We start from the raw sequence: 22,451 nt of genomic DNA on the forward strand, positions 1-22,451 counted from the left end.
AGTGTCGTAGTGAAGTGAACCGTCTCTCCCAGGTGCACTGAGCCGGTCGTAACGTCACGAAACGACCGTGGCCATTCGTTATACACGGCCCAGCACCTCGTTCCACGTTTTGGAACGAAACCCAGCCCTGGTACGGGTGAAGCGCTCCAGAAAGATCCGGCAGTCATCGGTTCCAGCCTTCAAGGTCAAGGTAACTCGAGCAGTGAGCTAGGCCAAGAATAATCAAAATCAGATCAAATTAACCCCCCCCCAAAAGATTGAGTAGAGTTAGATTATATTTTAAATGGAAAAGCTTGGTGTTTAGAATTTGTAAAACCGAAAGAAAGATTTACAGGTTGAGAACGATCGAGGTCTGTTACGGTGAGTATTCCCCAAACACGTGTGCCGACCCTGAGAGGCAGAATTACAGGTGAGCTAGCTCGGGACGTGAGGACGTCCATGCCATAGACGCGTGGGCGTCATCGGTAGTAACAATATTTTCCAATTATCATCTGTAAGATGTTACTTTTTAATCTAACAGTCTAGAGTTTAACAACTGCTTCGTTTGTTTTATTTGTGTATGTTTGAGAACATGTTTGAAGTTTTAAATAAAAAAAATCAATTCCCATCCTTCCAACACTTGAATCACACAATGTTGTTCTAAAAACTGTAAAACGATGTAACTACACAAAATGCAGTATAATTTCACTGAACTCAATGTTCTTCGCCTTGTTGTACTGGGATCAGTTAAAAGAAAAAAAAAATACAATTGTTTAAAAGTGATACCTACCTCTACAATTTCTAACAGAATGTCTAAACAACGAAATAGCTAAGTGTGGTTGTTCCGATAGAAATCACCAGAACAACAGAAACGCTTCCGGTAGCGTTCAGCCCCAGACCGGGACAATAATAAGGGTTCATGCTGGGTGCTGCTAGTCAAATCATCCCCGCCGATCGCTTCCACTTACTACTAGGAAACAGTGTGTTGTTGGCAGTATCCGTTGGGCCTAGGTACTACGCTAGAAAACTTAGTGAGCTGGCGTAGGCCATTGGTTTGACTTTGGGGTGTGGCTACACGGAGAAAAGGGATTTGCATAAGTTACCTATTACATTGGGCCATGTTCTGGCAAAGGATACTTACAACAGCGGCATAGGTTTTGTACTGGGGCGTCAGATCGTTGCCTTTCATGTTGATGAACGCTCCTAAGTTACCCATGGTGTCACTAGAAAGAAAATTGAAATAGCAGTTAGAGTAAAGACATTGTTTGAACGATAAATCGCACCAGAAATGTTATGCTGACAATGCAGGGAGAATCCTTACCAGGATTCCGGGAAAACCCTTCTCAAGATTCCAGGAACAATTCTTCTCATGATTCTGGATGAATCCTTCTCAAGACTCCAGCAGAATTTACAGAATTGTGGAAGAATAATCTTTTTCAGGATTCTGGGAGAAACCTTCTCAGGAGAAGAAGAATTCGTCTCCGAATTTTAGGAGAATCCTTCTCAGGACTCAGAGAGATTCCTTGTCAGGATTCTGGGACAACTCTCCCAAGGATTCTAGAAGAATCTTCCTCAGGATTCTGGAAGAATCCTTTTCAGGCTTTTAAGATAATCTCAGGATTTCGGAAGATTCCATCTCTGAAAAATTCTTCTTTATATTCTGGGAGAATTCTTTCCAGGGTTCTGGGAGAATTCCTCTCAGGATTCTGAGAGAATCCTTCTCAGATTTCTAGGAAAACCCCTCTCAGGACTCTGAGAAAATCCTTCTCTGTATTCTGGGAGAAACCTTCTCAGGTTACTGGGAGAATCCCTCTCAGTATTCTGGAAGAACCTCTCTCAACATTCTAGAAGAATCTCTCTCTATATTCTAAGTGAATCCCTCTCAGGATTCTTGGTGAATCCCTCTCAGGATTCTGGAAGATTAACTTTCAGGATTCTTGAAGAACTACTCACAGGATTCTCGGAGATTCTCTCTCAGTATTCTGGAAGAATCCTTCTCAGGATTCTGGAAGAATCCTTCTCAGGCTTTTGGCAGATTCCATCTTAGAAAAAAATCTTCTCTGTGTTATGGAAGAATCATCAGGATACCGGAAGAATGCTGCTCAGGATTTTACAAGAATAAGGATTCTGGAAGAATCTTACTTAGGATTTTGGGAGAATCCTTCTCAAAATTGTGGAAGAATTCTTCTCATGACTTTGGGAGAATCTTTTCCGGATTTTGGGAGAACATTTTTTTCAGATTCTGGACGGATTTGGGGAGTATTGTTCTTCGTACTTTGGGAATATTCTTCTTTGGATTTTGGGAGTATCCTTCTCGAGATTGTAGGAGAATGTCTCTTAGGATTATGAGAAAATCCCTCTCGGGGTCCTGGGAGGAACCTTTTCACGATTCTTTCTCAGGATCCTGGAAGAACTCTTCTCAATATTCTGGGAGAATCCCTCTTATTGGATTGGATTAGGATTCTTAGAGAGATTCTAGGATAATCCGTCTCAGGATTCTGGAAGAACCCTTCTCAGGATTCTGAGAGAACTCTTCTCAGGATTTTGCGAGCACCTTCTCAGGATTCTGGGGAACCCTTCTCAGGATTGTGGGAGAACCCTGCTCAGCATTCTGGGAGAATCCTTCGCGGTAGAGACTGGACTCAGAAAAAATGAGACGCACAAAAATGATCACCAAAAAAACATATTGAATCGAATACTTCTCAGATTTTCAGGGATCAAATAACTATATATGTAAGATGTTGTAACGCCCTTTTCGAAATGTACCGCTTCTAACACAACCCAGAAATAAATTAAAGAGAAACACGTGGTTTTTTGTTTTTTTGTTTTTTACAAGGGGGAAATCTGCAAACAGATCCCCTGAGAAGATAACTCAGGGAATGCGGGGATGACGCACCAACGACGACCCGCTAAAACCAGCCTATGCACTGTGCATGAGCAATTCATTTAGAATTGCTCAAGTGGTGAACAGTGCATCGACATGACCCTTGGACTCAGACCCTCATCTCCCCGGAACCACCTTACGGTATTTCTTCGGGAAGGGACCAGTGCATATAGCACAACACGTGTAGCAGAAGTAGCCTAGGCAAACTGCTTCTCCTAGCCAACTTAAACAATGTTACAAGGGACCAGCCTCGGCAGGGCTAATCCTCTGCAGCCAACTCTTGGTCGGCGCGCCATAGACGCTGCATAGAGAAACACGTGGTAACACTAACGAACTGGTGGTTTATTGGAAACTGATTTTCGGTCTTGGTAACATGTGGATATTTACATCAGAATGGTTGCTATGCAGTTGTTATACATAACGATCATAGTGACATGAAAATTAACTGTACATAAACAGAATTCAAATATTGCTGAGTTGCTTTGATTTCAACATAAATTTGTCAGATTCTAGTACTCCTTCCACTCCTTTTCTACAAAGCTCTCCACAACTTCGAGTGAGGTGTCACATCTGCGTCTTACCCTGAACTCGTTCACTTTCGCTACAACCAGCCAACCGTTACCAGCTCATGAGTAATAAACAATACATGAGCTACACTCAAAATAATCCAAACGTCATTGTTACGTGAAAAAATACGTGATTTTTTTCCATCGCACTTTCCACGTAGCTCTTACGTTAATCATAGGTAGCCCAGAATGAACGCATGAACTTTTGAACTTCGTCCATTCCACCGTCGCTAAACGTAAGAGCTACGTGGATTTTCCGGTAGCCTTTACGAAGCGTTTCAATAGGACCTAGATGGTTTTGCATTAAATTTAACGGTAATAAAGACCAATCTTATTTCTAATAGGCTTTGGAAGAAAACGAATTCCCAATTGGAAAATGTAAACAAACTTAAAAGATTGTGATATGTTTATTGTCAAACTGAGCATTTTGAATCCTGTTTCCCCAATTTTGTGAGTTTGGTCTGCCTTGTTGTAGCCTTCGCGTGCTATAATTGATAGAGGTTGTAAATCACGTATAAAATATGAAGTAATGCAGGGATTCTTCGGTATTCAAAGCATATTTACCTTGAAATCAATCTTACACAGTGTTTAAAGCAGCAGCAGCTTCTGAAGTTCTTCAAAAATCAAGCGGGCGCCATCTTAGGATTTGAGCTCAACACCAAATGTACGTCCACAATGTCAAAATGAACTCAGGCACCTACGTGAATTCCACGTAAGCGCGATAGGTAACCTCAGTAAACATTACCGAGTCACTATTTGGTGATTATGAATGGTTCAGTGATCTTTATCTTAGTCAGGTGAAGTGAAGGTAAAATGAATTGATCTAAGTGATTTTTCACGTACCAATGACGTTTGAATTTTTTTGAGTGTATGTTTTGGCATAATTTATTTATTGAATTTCTTCCCCCAAGCTGAATGCTTGTACTCTTAACGAATGGCAGATCGCCTGCCACAACAGGTACTTTTTCGCGAAATTGTCCATCTTTCTCTTCTGGAACTTTTCCGGAACCTCCATGCGGGACGTACCGACAAAAAACTTGATGCCGAGGATTTGTTTGGTGTCTGCCTTGATATATGTCTTGTCGTCCATGACGAAACAGCCCGGCTTGACAAGTCACTTACGTTACGGTACAGCTTCCGCGCACGCAATTTGGCCACCGTGTTTTGCTTGTGAACAATTCCACCGAACATGACGATTTTTTTTTTTTAATTTAATTTTTGTATTTTTTGAATGGCCTGAAAATTTGCATACAGATTCTTCATGACCAAAAATGCCATTTTGCACCTTCAGACCGCCATTTTGAACCTCGCCTTATTTTTGAGAAGGGCGTATCGGAAAATGCATAGCAAATCTTTAAAAAACTGTAACTCGAAAACGGTTTGTCCGATCGATTTGAGATCTTCTACAAAGCTGTAGGTATTACTTAGGACTATCTGGAGAAAAATATGCACGGTAAAAAAAGTTACAAATTATTTTTTATTTCAAAAACAAAATTTTAAAATCGATTTTCTCCAGAAACGCAGTTTTGATTTGTTTTATTTTTGGATATGTTTTAGGGGATAACTTATGTGATTTATTGCACAGTGTTTCAAAATGGAAGAATTATGGACAAAAAAGTTATGATTTTTTAAAAAATTACAGATTAAAAAAAAACGAAATAGAGGAAAACAATATTCTTTTATGTGATTATTTGAAAGTACAGAAAAATTGCAATCGAAAAGTACTTAAGTAAATTTTTTCTAGGTTGCATCAATTTCGAGATATACTCATATTTGTATAAAATTTTCAAATAAAAAAAGTAAAATAGGCCCTTTTCAAACATATTTCGTGTTTCTCCATTCCAGAAATATTTTATTTTGATTGAGTGAATCGTAGCTGTATTGTTTATTGTTTGATCAAAACCTATATACTAAAGTATTTAAAAAAGTATGCACGGCAAAAAAAATATAAACGAAATTTTCAAATGAAAATTTGAAGTTCATTGTTCTTAAAAACCGCAAAATTGATGTTTTTAATTTTTGGATATGTTTTGCAGCATATTGTTTGTAATTTCTTGCACAATGCCTCAAAACGGAAATTTTTTGGATAAAAAATAAATTATTTAAAAAAATAAATAAAACGAATTTATCTAAAACGATATTTTTGGTGCGTTTTTTGAGTACAGAAAAACAACTATATATTTTTAAATATGAAAAATTTCTATCGAAAAATACTCAAGTAAAATTTAGCTGAGATGCATCACTTCCGAGATATACACGGTAAATCTAAACGTGGCATTAAAAATGTGATTCTATCACAACGGTGTACCTTTGGTCCCCAGGGCTAAGCCCGGCTAATGGGTAAAGCCCTCTCATCGCGGCAAGATCGTACAACCATGGAGAAAAAGTTTCAATATCACACCTGTCGGTTGTGACCCACTGTTCAAATTGTAATTCGTCAATGCCATTCTCTTTGATTTCTGATAACAAGCTTCGTTCAAAGGTAGTAGAATCTGAACATTTTTCACAACAACGTAAGGTGCAATCCACTGTTTTTGTTTCACATAATAAACTATCAGTAAAAAAAAATTAAATCATGCAGTAAATTATATTTCTTTAAACTATGGATTATCAAATTGACATTTTCGTGAATAGTACATACGCACACATTATGTGTTCCAGAGCTAGTTAACAATTTACAATTCTTCGGTCTCAATTTTGGTAAAGATGAAATTCCTATTTGAACACCACTATGTAATTCAGTAAATCGATTAAACGACTCTTTTAATGTAGTCATCATTAACCTTTTTTGAATTGCCAGCCTCTTTCCGTCTCTCATTACAGAAACATAATTACGTTGGCCAGGCATCACTCGGCTAGTTTCATCATCTTCGTAAAAGTTTACTACAATTTCTTTTGCTACATTACTTAGCCCGAAAGATGTACGAGATTTACTTGTTCCTTCTAATGACTGTTTAGCTTGTGTTGCCAAATACCTGGATGTATTAAATGTATCCATTATTTTCTGAACCGTCCATGACCTCGGCAATATTGAAAGAAGTTGGAGTTTTTCGTTCCTGGTGATACCGTCTCTTTAGAAAATTTATCTTTAATTTGTGCAATCATTTCATCAAACTCGTTAACCTTATGTCTGTCAATTTCGTCAATTGTATTTAACTTGAATATTTCTCTTCTTATTTTTTTCTTAACTTCTTCATATTTTCGCTTTACATAATTTATTGAACTCATTTTTTTACGATCAATTGGAGATGTTAAAATACTGGAAATTGATTTGTTAAAAATTTCAATATTTACACTTTGTGAACATTCACCTATTTCAGAATCAGTCGTATTGACCGAGGTCATTGACGATACAGTTACCAAAGACTCCTGACTTGGAACATTCATTTCAGTATCAGAAGTTACATGTTCATCACTGCTCGATGAGTCATCGCTACTAGAAAGTTGAGTACAATTAGACAGTTTTAAACGACAAGAATCACAAATTTTAAGCTTACTATTTAATTTATTCTGTTCAGCAAATCCCAACAAAACCAATTTCTGAATATTATCTTCCGTAAGATTTCGATAATGTTTAGAACAACTTTGTTTGAACACTTCAATACATCTTGAACTGATATAACTCATTGCGAAAAAATGATATTTGTACAGCTTCACGCACAACAAAAATAAATACCTCTGTAAAACGCCTCCTCAATCCACAATATAATGCTGTATCTTCTTTCGTAGCACGTCAATTTCACAGGCAAATAAATGTCACTTACAACTGTTGATACAACACTAATGCTCTCACGGTTTCAGACTTATCTTATATACTATATAGGTACTTCACACCACGAAGTTTTTGTACCGCATTTTTTTCAATGATGATTGCTACAGTGATAAAACTTGACAACATAGCGCATTATTTTTGTACCCATGAAGTACGTTTAACAAAAAGCATCGTTTTTCTTTTACTCATTTACCATGTCCAAATGTATATTGTATTCTTCGACAGTTACGCGTATTTCAACCTCAACTGTAAAGCCGTCTTCAGTGTTGTGTACTTGACTTGATTTGGTTTGTGTTGTTGAAATCAAAATAAAATTTTCCGAAATGGAGAAACACGAAATATGTTTGAAAAGGGCCTATTTTTCTTTTTTTATTTGAAAATTTTATATAAGTATGAGTATATCTCGAAATTGATGCAACCTAGAAAATTTTTACTTAAGTATTCTTCCAATGCATTTTCTGTACTATCAAATAAACACATAAAAAAATATTGTTTTCCTTTATTTAGATTTTTTTCAAAATTTGTAATATTTTATAAAATTATAACTTTTTTGTCCATAATTCTTCCATTATGAAACATTGTGCAATAACCACATAAGTTGTCCCCTAAAACATGTCCAAAATTAATAAAAATCACAGATGCATTTTCATAGAAAATCGATTTAAATTTTTTTTATTAAAAAAATCAGTCATTATTTTTTACCGTGCATATTTTTTTCCAAATAGTCCTAAACAATACCTACAACAACCGCAAAATATATCCAAAAATTAAAAACATCAATTTTGCGGTTTTTAAGAACTATTAGCTTCAAATTTTCATTTGAAAATATGGTTTATATTTTTTACCGTGCACTCTTTTTTCAATACTTAAGCATAAATGTTTTGATCAAACGATAAACGATTTAGCTACGATTCGCACAATCAAATTAATTTGTTTCTGGAATGGAGAAACACGAAATATGCTTGAAAAGGGCCTATTTTTCTTTTTTTATTTGAAAATTTTATATAAATATGAGTATATCTCGAAATTGATGCAACCTAGAAAAAAAAAACTTAAGTACTTGTCGATTGCAATTTTTCTGTACTTTCAAATAATCACATAAAAAAATTATTGTTTTCCTCTATTTCGATTTTTTTTCAAAATCTGTAATTTTTTAAAAAATCATAACTTTTTTGTCCATAATTCTTCCATTTTGAAACATTGTGCAATAAATCACATAAGTTGTCCCCTAAAACATATCCAAAAATAAAAAAAATCAAAACTGCGTTTCTGGAAAAAAATCGATTTTAAAATTTTGTTTTTGAAATAAAAAATAATCTGTAACTTTTTTTACCGTGCATATTTTTCTCCATATAGTCCTAAGCAATACCTACAACTTTGTAGAAGATCTCAAATCGATCGGACAAACCGTTTTCGAGTTACAGTTTTTCAAAGATTTGCCATGCATTTTCCAATACGCCCTTCTCAAAAATAAGGCGAGGTTCAAAATGGCGGTCTGAAAGTGCATAATGGCATTTTTGGTCATAAAGAATCTGTATGCAAATTTTCAGGCCATTCAAAAAATACAAAAATAATCGGGTTTGCGAAACGGCGTGGAACCGCTCTTGTCAGTCCGGTTTGGCGCTTTCCTGACCTTAAAAACACGTAGCCCAGCTAGCGTTGGGCGAATTTGATCAGAACATCGATGTTACTGAATCGATTCAAATTCGATATGTCGAATCGATTCGCCGATTTAATCGAATCATTTGAATCGATGTTTTTGAATCGATTCGATTTTAAAATTCACATGAAAATTTACAAAAACAAGGTCTTAAAATAAGACCAAACGTAATTGCATTTAGTAATTAAATTTCTTGAATTAAAAAACCTTTGAAATTAAACAAAATGAAATAAACACCTCAAGGCTGATTCAAAATAAGGTTTATGGTTCTTCAACTCATTAAAAAATTCTGATTAACTTCGTCTTTTTGAATCGAAACGAAAAATCGAATGAAGAAAATCGATTCACTCCATTTTGAGTCATCCCAACATCGATTCAAAAAATCGATTAATCGGAACGAAAAAATCGATGTTCGTAACATCGATTCAAAATCGCCCATCGCTAAGCCCAGCCCGCTTCATCGACGAATTGAGCTTTTTGGCCACGTCTCGGGTGGAAAGGTTCGGGTTATTCTGAAAGTACTGCCTTCTCTTCCATGCCTTCTCTGGGTATTCCGTTTTCGGACTTCAGTCTCGTGGAACATCTTCACAACGCGGGATACGGTGGAATGATGAATTCCATGCCTTTTCTGTGCGACTGACCAGAATTATCGATCATCGCGCCCAAGATTTGCGGACATAGCTCTTCTTGTTTCGAATGCATCTTGAAAACTACTTGACAGATCGCGATAAACATAACACTCTAAACTACACGTAGAAATATTTTTACCTAATTTTTGAGTTTACTTTACCCAAAATTAAGTATATCGATTATAGTTTCAACCCAAAATCTCTCGGTTTTCTCTTTCTCCCACACGAATGTTGTCAAAAATAGAGAGAGCTGCATCTACCCAATGGGGGTACTTTGGCCCAATAAGCCAAATTTGGGTAAATGCTATTTTTGTATGTTTGGGTGGAAAGAACTCAATTTTACGTTAAATCAACCCAAAATTGAGTATATTTTTCTAATGGAATTAAAGCCAAACTACATAGTGGGGACCTTGGAAATTTAGCCAAAATTGAGTTATTGGGCTCAACTACGGAATTGCGTTGAAACAACCCAAAATTGAGTTGAATTCCGTCTCCGTGTAGTATTTCCCAAAATTTCATTAAATTTTACCCACCCACGCGATAAAAAGTTACACCCAAAAACAAGTGTCGCATTTTTTCCGAGTCCAATCTGGGAGAACCGGATTGTGGGAGAACTCTTCTCAGAACCGTGAGAGAATCCTTCTCAAGATACTGGGAGAATCCTTCTCGGGATTCTTTAGGAATCCTTCTCAGCAGTCTGAGAAAATCCTTCTCAAAATTCTGGGAGAATCATCCCCACATTTCTGGAAAAATCCCTCTCAGTATACTGGAAGAATACCTCTCAAGATTCTGGGAGAACCCTTCTCAGTATTCTGGGAGAGTTTCTCTTAGAATTCTGGGAGAATACCTCTCAGGTTTGTGGGAAAATTCCTCTCAGAATTCTGGAAGAATCTCTCTCAAAATTCTGGAAGAATCCCTTTTAGGGTTATAGGAGAATCTAAGGGACGAATGACCTTCGGGTTAAAGTCCCTCTCAAACAACAACAACAACATATAGGAGAATATCTCACAGGATGCTAAGAGGATTCCACTCAGGTTTCTGAGAGAAACCCTCTCAGGGTTTAGGAAGAATCCCTCCCATGATAATGGGTGTATTTCTCTCAGGATTATGGGAGAATATTTCTCAGTATTACTGGAGAATCTCTCTCAGGATTATGGGAGAATCTTCCAGAATTCCGGAAGAATCTTTCGCAGGATTCCTGGAAAATCCCTTCTTAGGATTCAGGGAGAATGCGTGTCAGGATTTCGGAAGAATCCTTCTCAGGAATTCGGAAGAACCCCCTGAATCTTCCATGGGAATCCAAGCGAACAATATTGTCGTACACAGTCAACAATGACTTGTATAAGTTTATCCCTTCGCCCTCAGATTTCAAAAACTCACCAGTAGTTGGGTGCCGAGAACACCGTGATGCACTTGCCGTCGTGGGCCACCTCGTATCCGTCGTCCTTCACCTCGTGACTCCGGATGATGTAGTCCAATTTGTTATGCTCTAGGAATTCCTTCGTCACGTCCGGCCCGAAATGGACGCCGACGCCGCGCTTCGATGGGGCCAGCCCATTCTGCGGCTGCGGGTCCGACCACAACAGTTCGCACATGAGGCCCTGCTCCGGCGGCTGTCGGTTCCGGTCGATCGCACGGAGATCGTCCAGCGACACTCCAGACGTCGAGAAGAGACCACCGTGCATGACCAGCACCTTCTGATTGATGCAGTGGCACAGCGGAAGCCAGTTGTACACGATCGTGAACATCTCCGACATGGTCTGGGAATACTTGGCCACGACCTCACCGGTGAAGCCGTACATTTGGTTCATGTTGACGCTCTCGTGGTTGCCTGGAAGATAAGACCGTTGAACCATTCGCTGGTCATGACTAGCAGTCGGTTAGAACATACCTCGCGACAGGAAGAAATGATTCGGATACAGCAGCTTGAACCCGAACAGGGTGAATATGCACTCCACCGAGAACGAACCCCGATCGACAAAGTCCCCATTGAACAGATATGGATTGGTCTCCGAGGGCAGTCCGTTGATTTCGAAAATGTTGAGCAAATCGTAGAACTGACCGTGGATGTCGCCACAAACGGTGAATTTGCACTCGTCCGGCACGGTGATGTCCACCAGCGAGGGTTGCTTCTTGAACAGGGCCTCCACGTCGCAGAGGATCTGGAAAAGAGGAAAAATGGTTTTCAAAAAATGATACCTATAAATGTCGCACGTCGCACGCCCTTTTTCGGGATAAACTTCACAGTTAAATCATGACAGAATCTAGGAAAAAAACCCGTTAGGAGTGTTTTCAAAACTTACCCTATAAGCAAAGTTTTTGTGAAGCTTCTTCTCATTTTTGTACCACTCCATTAGGTGCTTCATGAACTCTAGCGTAACTTTGCCCTCTTCCAGTTTAGGCCCTTCGTAGTCCGATTCGATTGCTGCAAACAATATTCCCAGATTAGACAACAGTCACTCAGACTCAGGCTTTCCTTACTTGCCGACTCCAGGTCGCGACACATCTCGAGTAGACTCTTCTCCTGCTTGTCCACGGCGATCGCCCGCTCGAAGGCCATCTTCTTGACGATCTTGTTGCACTCCGTGTACTTCAGCTGAGCGTCTTTGTCGTTGGGACACCGCTTCGCCACCAGCTCCAGATCTGCCAGGGCCAGTTTGTACTTCCCTAGGGCCATGTGGGCCCCTGCTCTCCGGTAGTAGCCTTTCAGGTAGTTCGGGTTGCACTTGATCGCCTGGACGGCATCGTTAAGGGCGTACCCGAACGCTTCCTGTCGGAGGTAGGCAAAGCTACGATTCGCGTAGAGGATCGCATTGGAACCGTCCAGCTCTATCGCTTCCGTGTACAACTGGATGGCCTTGTCGTTGTCCTTGTCTGAAAAAAAGGGGAGAAAACATGAATAATCAGAAATCGCTTTGCCTATTTTCAAGCACACTACTTCCCCAGATTTTTTGAAAAATATCTGGAAGAATTTTTGGACGAATCACTGATAGAACTTTTGGAAAATCTAGAAGAATTTCTGGAAGAATGTCTGGACGAGTCCCTGATAGTATTACAGACGTTTTTTTGTCGAAATTACCAGGATAGTTTATGAAGCTTTTCCTCGAGGATTCTGTGAAGGAATTCCTGGAGCAAAATTGCGTTAGAGTCAGTAGAGAATCTAGAATTTTGCTCCAGGATACATGGCAAATCATTAAGACCGTTTTGATTTAAATAGGAGACTTTAGAGGTCTTATATAAAAATAGAGGGTCTGGATCATTTGACGTAATGCCATTTGCAATGAGGTCATCTGGCACAGCGCCATTTGGCATAAAGGAGTAACGGTTGTTTCCCATGTCATCGATGAAACTTTTTTCAATTTACCTAGAACTTCCTTCCGTTTAGAGCATCTTCTCGAATTCAACCTTTAATTTCTACCAGTAGTTTTCTCGTATCGCAGGTAGATTATCTTTACGTGGTGCGTTACGAGCCAAGATCTACCAACCTGAACCATAGCGTCATTCCTTTCCAGGGATTTCGTTCTGGTTATTTAGGGGCTTGCAGTCTCTAGTCCTTTTTTCCGGTAACAGTCTTTGAATTAAACATCAACCGCTTAAGATGAAACATCTCGGAATCCAAAGATGGCCATCATAATGGTTGATTTAGTTAGAGTACTAATTCTTCAAAAATCTACTACTTTTCCCTCGAACGCCAATTCTCCGAATACCCCGATTCTCCGAAAAGTGTTTGGCACTCATCATTGTCATAACTTCATATATTTTATGGTGGTGAACGAACCGGTCATCTGATTGTACTCTTCATTACGTGATAGACGGTTATTTCAAGTTTCGCCATCCTTGGTATTATTGGCAATTAGGTATGTTCAATCCAGAATGATCAAAATATTACATTCTTTTTTTTTTATTTCATATTTATCCTTAACTTATACAATTTGATGGTAAGGGCTGTTACTGAGATGTGGATTACCTTACAGCAGTGATATTGAACATGTTTAAACATTAACAATTAGGCCAAGTAACAAAAATTGACGAATAAGGAAAAATATAGAGAAAAAAACCTTAGGAATTACATGAAGGAAATAGACAGAGAGAGAAAAAGCTTAATAATATAGTGTCGTAACCACATTTTTTCGGAATGCCCGGGATCCTAAAAATTACCGAATTTCACTATTCGCCAACACTCGCCGTAAAAAAACGCGGATGTCGGACAAAGCACGTCCGATCGTGTAAACTTTAGTCAACAGAATGATCTTCTCGTGTCGTCGTGCTATCTTCGCCCCCTTCTCTTGTGGCTACATCCGATTACCGCATTCGTTTTTACCTCTCGTTTTTTATTAGAGACAATCTTCCGAAGCTAAACCGATTTCTCCCCGACACGAGGAGGTCGCAGTTTAAACGGTCTCACTTTTCACCACATTCGCTCTCGCTGACGAAGCGAAGTTCATCAACACATCTGCGCATGCGTTCTTTCATCACCCTCATCAGTACGATGTTCCCCACACGCTCTCTTTCGCTATCTGTCTATCGATGATCGCCCACCATACATACAAACCATTGCCAATCATCCGAGTCTGAAACACCGGATAATTTCGCGCCAAAACTCTCGCTCTTTATTCGTTATGCCGAAGCATCTGTATTGACCCGAACAAAATACCAATACTCAAATCACATGCAAGCGCGCTCTGCATTTTTTTTCGGCCAACGACCGCATCATATTTCCAGGTCATTCGTTTCGCTCTTTCCCGGACGTTGAAGCATGCTTCGAATTACTTTCAAACACGCTAAAATTCGCTTATCATGTTTTGTTACTGTCCGTTTTTTTTTCTTCATGTTTACCACCAGACTTTTATCTACTACATATAGTATCACAGTTCTAGATGGCCAATTCTTGTATTAGGGGATTGGCAGAGGCGAAGCAACTAAGGAGAAATTTTGGCATCAGTCTTAGGAACCAATCGTCTACCAGCTCAATTTTGGCGAGTTGATGAACTTCATCGGTGGGATGAGACGGGTGTAGATTCAGCATCATCTTCAGTAGGCGATTTTGTTTCACCTGAATTTTCTTCCGGTGACTTCGTGCACAGTTGGACCACACAGGAAAACCGTACGTAACCGTGGGCCGAAACACGGTTTTGTACAGTATCAGCTTGATGTTGGGGTCCAAGCGAGATCGTCGGTTTATAAGAGGGTACAATGTTTTGATGAGCATATCACATTTGCGAAGACAAGAGGTAACGTGAGTTCCAAAATTAAGCTTTTTGTCTAAGGTTACTCCCAGATACCCTACGGTATCTGACCACGGGATAACTATGCCCCCGCAGATCACTTGATTTTGGGGCATATGTCTCGGACTTCGGGCGATGACATATTGCAGGAGTAGAGAAGGGATAAAAGGAGAGAAGAGAAAAGAGTCAAAGCTCTCTCAATGCAAACTATATGGAAAACGCGCTTACCTGGTATACTGAAGGCGAAGTGAAGAGGTTCAAAGAGATCTGTGGAAATCATTTGCTGCTTCGACGCGCAAGAACGCTAGTGAACGCTAGAGGAGTATGATATGACTGCGCTCGTTTTTGGCGTAAATGGAGCACGGATCAGAACGTTTGCTAGTAAATTAAATCCACAAATAGGGAATTTTATAATTAAATGAATTAACTTTTGTAACTTATCATAATTACAACTGATTTATTGATAAACTGTTACCGTGATGAATCAAAATCCGGACAGGACCAATATCCGGACACTCTGGTGAAATTCAATCATTTCAATGTTAAATATTCTTCCTAGTGTGAGAATATTATTCCTACTATTAATGTTAACTATTGTTGACCATTGTAACATGAATCGACATCAAGTTAGTCTTGTAAATTATTAATAAAGACAAAAACAAAAGTCGGTTCCGCTAGGACGCGTTTGCTTTCAAAATTAACGATAACCAAAGAAATTCTACTCAATGCGCCATCGCGTTTCGGCGATTCATCACGCGTTTGCTACGTGCTTATCATATGTGATTCATGTTCTGTAGTGATTTGTTTGTATTTTGTTCTCGGTAAAGTCAATAGTTTCGAAGAAATTAATGAAATGCATGTAATTCTATGCTAGAAGAAGACTGTCCGGATACTTATATGTGTGGTTTCGAATCCTGACACAGTGTGTTAGCATACAATTTTTCAAAGTTCAAAAAGAAATACAACATCATAATTGTTCGAAAACCTGGAAAACTCGATGAATGTTGTACCGTTGTGATTTTAAATAGTATTAACTGAAAATGTTTGTAAATGTGTAAATGTGTAATTATTGGGGGAACGATGCACATATCACAAGTATCTTTTGAAGACTTCAAAACCTACGTTTTATGATATTTCTGTATAATCCAACAGAGGAACAACATTATTTTTACAAATCCATGAATCTTTGTATCGTGATATCAAGGTATGTTTCATGGTTTTTATTTTTTTAAGAACAACTGCGATTTTTTGAATGTCCGGATCCATTGACTGCTTACAATTCTGAAATTATTCTTATTGTGCATGCTCATGCATTATATTAGTAATGATCATAATCATGCAACAGATAAGAAGGTGAGAAAGAGAGAATTAGGAACAGTGATTAGTAATGAATAATTATGTAGATGTAGATGCACCGATGTCCGGATTTTGATTCATGTGTCCGGATTTATGGACACGACATGATGCAGAATTAACTCAATTTTCATTTAATTCATTGCAAATTTGGTGAAAATTATCAAGTTCTAACCTAAAAGCTATCATCTCAAAGTAATACATACTACATTATGCCACAAAAGTTCAATCCAATGGACGCAGTGGCTTAACCCAACAAAAAAAAATACATAATAAAATAACGATTAACCAATCGTATGCGAGCATTTGAATATGTGAATCATCTTAGGTGTCCGGGTTTTGATGCATCACAGTAATCAGTATTTTTGTTTTCTATATTATTTTATTGCTTTCTCCAGTTAATAACTACTTCAGAACATCTTTTATCATTAAATGTGGTGGAAGAATCCCTACTTGGTATTGTTGGCGAAAATTAAAAACTGTTTTCGATCGAAATGGCATTTGAATATAAACAAGAACAGGGGTGAATAATATTTTGCTTGTTCAGCACTAATCTCTCTTTTAAATATCTATATTTTTCAACATTTTTATTACAATCATGAATAATTATAATTCGTCAATCATATATTCCTTATTTCTATTTGTCTTGTTTCCTGTATACATTTTCCTCAAAAAACGAGATAAAAAGATGTCGAAGAATATGATCAGTTGATCATGTAAGCTCAGGCTTTGATTTAAACTTTCATCAGTTTGAATATTCACTCTTGTATAATTTTCAGAGTACTCTTGGCTTTATGTGACTCCATTTTGCTGATTTGAAAAGCAGATTGTTCATTGTTAGATGATTTGACAGCAAATAAACAGAAATACAGAATGATAATACTGACATCTAAATTCATTTTCATTTTCATTTCATTTTGCAGCGTTTGGTGGGGCAATGAGAGCGCAAGTCAGTCCAAAGCCGGGGGCAGGGATAGGTAATGGCCGTAATAGTCTATGCGGACCACTTGAACACCATCGGAAATGATAGGAAGGGTTGGGGTAGGGTATAGGAAATTGGAGAAGACTTGACACAGTAATGCGATTAATGCTGCAAAATGTAAATGTGCTGAGAGCAATTTAATTTAAGTTTTGAAGTTTGGTTTGATTTTTTAAAATTTCAAACAATTGTACAAGTAAGAAAGAATGAGCTGATCGCTTTACATAAATTTAATAAACAACAAAGTAATAACAATATGAGAGTGATGCTAAGAACTGTTGATGGCACGATGCGACGCTTTAGGAGCTTTTGATAATGATTGAACATTACTATAAAGAACGCAATTCAATTGATGGTGACAACTGTACAAACTTTATCTGTTTTTATCATGTACAGATATAAAATTATAATTCAGTTCACTGATTGGCGGTGCTGATTTATATGAAAATATTTGATATTATTGAAATGAAATGTGTTACTTACTCATGATGGTCATACTTCCCTGACCAGAATTATTCTGTTTTGAGCATCCTTTTCGAAGCTATTCTATCCAGTTATCCATTGACTGCTTACAATTCTGAAATTATTCTTATTGTGCATGCTCATGCATTATATTAGTAATGATCATAATCATGCAACAGATAAGAAGGTGAGAAAGAGAGAATTAGGAACAGTGATTAGTAATGAATAATTATGTAGTTTTGTTAGAATAATAAACAATTAAACCGCACTAATGAATAGCTTAAAAATGACATTACAGCATAGCTGAGCCTTTCGGATCATAAGACCGATGTATAAAAATAATTTGTTTCGAAATTGTCCGCGTGGTCTTCTAGTGCCCCTATTAGATCAGAATCAGTCATAGACATACATACCGAATGCTCGCCATGACCCTATGACCAACATTTGTATATGTATAGCCTTAGCTGATGTGGCTTTTCTAATAGGTAGTTCTTTCACTCATTGATTGTCTTCAAAACCTTGTCAAGTATAGAAAATTGATTTTATTTCATTTAATACTACATTGAAACTACATTGTACTTATTGAGTATTAGGTATTATTTTATGTTTAGCACTATTTATATTATCAAGGCCAGAATTCCCAGTGAGTGAAGAATGTTATAGTACTAGAACACCATAGAAGATCGCTAAACATTACCTAATCATGGAACGGCTTTTTGCTCTATTATTTTAAGTAGATGCTATTGATCTTCCTTTGCTCCTATCCGCAACCCGGTGCACGCGCCCTGTTGGTTTTCGAAAACCTCGTAGAAGATTACAAACCGTCAATGGCATTCCCAATTACTACCCCACATTGCACATTCAAGGGTCTGACTGTGCTCCTAACCCACCCTCAGTTTGTAATCTTCTCACCAGTTTGAAATTATATTTTCCCGAAGTGAAAGTAATTTTGATGAGTGATAGCCTAGTGCAGTCCAACTGCATAGTACAGTAGTTTAACCAGAATCTTTAGGTCAGAAGATAAAATCTAAATTTTGTAATAAAAAGGTTGCCATTGCTTTGAAATTCACCCAACATCTAATCAAAACTAGGGTTTCAATGCTAGTAATGGACCCCTTAGTAGCTGAAATTCATTCTAGACGCTTTTCCGCAATGATATCTCAGACGCATATACGTTTTGTGGAGTCTAACAACAAATTCAATGTCTTTACTTCATAGTACGTCTATGAAACATACAAAACCATTCGATTTTTCCAGCGAAATATGCATTTGAAAAACTGTTGTCCGAATGCCTATTATGGACCCTCCCGGGGTCCATAATAGGATTGTTTACAAATTTGACGTTGCGTATTATGGACCCTCCATTTGATTCCCATGTAATCCGGCTCGCTGCCGACGAGCCTATTATGGACCCACCTGGAAATGCGTATTATGGACCCTTTAGTGCCAAACACTGTCGAATGCTTTTTCTATATCTAGATAAGCAAGACTAGTAGAATAGCCTTCAGATTTGTTGGAACGAATCAAATTTGTTGCACGTAAAAGTTGATGAGTGGTCGAATGTCCATGGCGGAATCCGAACTCATTGGCAAAAAATGAATGTTCGTTGATGTGGGCCATCATTCTGTTCAAAATAACCTTTTCAAAATGTTTATTGATGGAGGAAAGCAAACTGATTGGACGATAGCTAGAAGCTTCTGCAGGATTTGTGTCTGGTTGCCAAATTGGTACAACCCTACCATTTTTTCATTTGTCAGGAAAATATGCTAATTGAAAACATTTGTTAAAAATATCAACTAAGAATGATAAGCTACTCTCGAGAAGTTTCTTGATGAGGATGTAAAAAATTCCATCATCGCCAGGAGCTTTCATATTTTTGAATTTTTTAATAATAGTTCTCATTTCTTCCAAATCAGTATCCCAGGAATTCTCGAAAACGTTCTCTAGATTGAGAATATTTTCGAAGTCCTGAGTAACTTGATATTCTATTGGACTAGTAAGTCCTTAATTAAAATTGTGCGCGCTTTCAAACTGCATAGCAAGTTTTTGAGCTTTTTCGCAATTAGTTAGTAGTAATTTGTTTTCTTCTTCCAATGCCGGTATTGGCTTCTGAGGTTTTTTTTTAAATTTTAGATAATTTCCAAAAATGCTTAGAGCCAATGTACAATTGAGAAATTTTATTTTCAAAATTTTTGTTTCTTAATTGAGAAAAATGTTTCTAGATTTCTTATTTATTCTGTTATATTTTTTTCCAATTTTTATGTTGTTCCATGCCCACGCAGTTACGGATCACCCACAGTGACGGATCACTTTGGCGTTCAACATCGAATAACTTGCCCAAAACATAAACGTTTACGTAAAACATATTGTTCCCATGTTATACTATTTGTCTTCTACCATTTGTAATGTTCAACCGCTAAATAACGGTGTATTTGACAAATGTTTAGTTGGTACCACACAGCTATCATTATTTGGTCGTTTTCTGTAAGAAGTGCCGTCAGCATTCATAAGCTCCCACAGGTGGTAAAATTCAAATGTTATAGCATAAAACATGCTCGTTCGCTTCGATTCAGTATGAAATCATCATGGGAAAACATTTTTCTTGATTGTTGATTCTAAATACCAAATATTAGCACTTCTAACTAGTGATCCATAATATGGACCAGGAAATGATTGTTTACTACGGTTATGGATCACATCCAAAGAATGTAGATTTCTTCACACGCCATCGAGAAGCAGTCTTCCTGCTTGATGAGAAATGATTTTAACAAACTTGATGAATTCTACAGAGTCGCCTTTACAGGCCTCTGTTGATGCGAATGGGACATGGGAAAGGAGAAGAAACCGAATAAAGCAGCCGTGCGCGCTCTCTCTCCGGTCGCAGGCAGCATGCTGTTGCCGAAGCACAAAATCAATGAAAACACGGAGCGCATTGAAACTCTTTCGAAACCTCTTCCAATATGCCATACCATTTTTACCTCTTCTCTTCTCTTTTCGCCAACACTTCATTTCACTTCTCTTCTCTTTCGGTATGCCATCAGCCTTCTTCGGCGAGTGAAGAATATTGCTTGGGATTTTAGCGCATTCACCTTCACCTTCCATTTTTTGTGGTATTGCTGTATAGTCTCTTGAGCTCGTTGAAAATTTTCCACGATAACTTGTGCGTCTCGATCGGAAGTTAAAAATCCGGTATCATCAGCGAAGCAATAGTAATTAACTCCATCGATTTTGGCGATGTCAGCAGAAAAAATGTTGTACAGCGTTGGGCTCAACACCGAGCCTTGGGGAAAACCAAAAGGCACTCCCATACGATCTGATGTACAGCCGTTCACCATGACTTGGAACGTTCGATTTTTCAGGAATTCTCGTACGACTTTCAATAAATAGACAGGAAAGTTACCCAGAAACATCTTATGAAGAATAGCGTCGTGCCACACCGAGTCGTACGCTTTTTCGACGTCGAGGAGAACCAACCCCGAAGATTTTCCATGCTGGAAATATTGCCTCACTTCATTTACCAAACGGACAATCTGGATTACATTCTTTTGATTACTTATAATTATTTCTAGTGCATTACCCTGTGTCTGAACACTATTCTTGTTCTTCTAAGAAAATTAATCAATTATGAATAATAAGAGCCTTTGTTGAGTTAATTCTCTTGAGGTCAAAATTGTGGGACGTTTCGAACTTCTTCAGATGCTTCTGAGTAAACGAAACAAGAACTGCATCGAAATCTAGTTTCCTATGAAGATATAAAACATGGAACTCGTAAGGACCATTGGGTATTTAGAGAATCGCTCTTTACATTTGTGAAAAGAAAGATAGGCACATATTTCCTAGATCTCCCGATAACGATAACGATAACGACAAGAATTACATGTGAAAATCGGACGTTTTTTGTGTTTCATAATAATCATTCTCTTATGACATTTGTACGTAATTTTTGGCACAGTGAGATATTCCTTGAAGGGTACTATACAGATTTTCTTGTATAATTCATGGATAAATTTTTGGTGCCATTTCTGGGAATTAAATGAATTTTTGAAGCAAATCATGGAATGCCTGGAAGAATAACTGAAAAAAATCAGTGTAGAAATGAGCCTCTATGGAATTCTTTGGGAAAACTTCTGTAGGAAGCATTGGAATAATCTAGCCAGAAGTTTATAAAGTATTTTTCAAGAGTTAGAGGAAAAATGCTTTCATTCAAACAAAAACCCCAAAAAATATCTTGCAGGTCAAGTACCGTAAAGTGCCCTAATTCAGCGCAATTTCATACAAAATTATTTTTATAAGTATGGAAATACACGTTAATATTGCAGCAACTTTTAATGCCAATTGATGCTACTACGATTTATAATAAGTTTGAATCACAAATAAAAGCAAATATGGTATATTTTCGCAGCGTAAAAAAATAACCAGAGTAGGCACGTTTAAGCAGACGCTATTTTCCTAATTTCTTTGGCGTCCGTGCTAAGACTGTAGGACGAAAACAAACGCGATTCCTTTATTGAAAATGTTTTTTTTTTCTATGCAATATTTAATGCAACTACCTACTTGCTAGAGATACGTTTCATGGTGCTTCTATGAAATCTTATCAAATATTAGCATAATTATTGAGTTTTATCCCACAATGCGTTGCGAAAACAAAATGTTAATAGGTACTACTATTAGGCCATGTATTGGAAAGCTTGCCTCATCCACGCCCTGCTGTTAAACTATCTCCGGTAAGCTACCAAAACCCGAGGCCTATTATTAGCAGCAAGAGTATTTCAAACAAGGAGATTCGTTCAATAATAAAGATTCTCGTATATTCCTCTAATACCGGCATTTACCAGTCTTTGACGATCCCTAACCTATTTTTATTGCTAGTAGCAAGGAACAAACAACATAATCGAATTATGAAACACTACTCCTCCATTGATTTTTGACGAATTCGAGGCAA

General features: G+C 37.7%; 1 protein-coding gene across 1 annotated transcript in view; it reads right to left on the reverse strand.

The window, feature by feature from the left end:
- Positions 1-484: 484 nt before the first annotated feature.
- The window catches only part of LOC5565958 (serine/threonine-protein phosphatase 5), a 31,076-nt gene continuing 9,109 nt past the window's right edge, over positions 485-22,451 (reverse strand). The window contains exons 2-7 of the mRNA XM_001650248.2: positions 11,972-12,364; positions 11,794-11,915; positions 11,382-11,652; positions 10,871-11,321; positions 1,121-1,202; positions 485-1,050 (exon numbers count right to left, since the gene is read on the reverse strand). Of these exons, the coding sequence (XP_001650298.2) occupies positions 994-1,050; positions 1,121-1,202; positions 10,871-11,321; positions 11,382-11,652; positions 11,794-11,915; positions 11,972-12,364 (1,376 nt within the window). The 3' untranslated portion in view covers positions 485-993. The remainder of the gene's footprint in view (positions 1,051-1,120; positions 1,203-10,870; positions 11,322-11,381; positions 11,653-11,793; positions 11,916-11,971; positions 12,365-22,451) is intronic.

The sequence above is a fragment of the Aedes aegypti genome, chromosome 1 (assembly GCF_002204515.2).
Source record: "Aedes aegypti strain LVP_AGWG chromosome 1, AaegL5.0 Primary Assembly, whole genome shotgun sequence".
In the NCBI taxonomy this organism is placed as follows: Eukaryota; Metazoa; Arthropoda; class Insecta; order Diptera; family Culicidae; genus Aedes; species Aedes aegypti.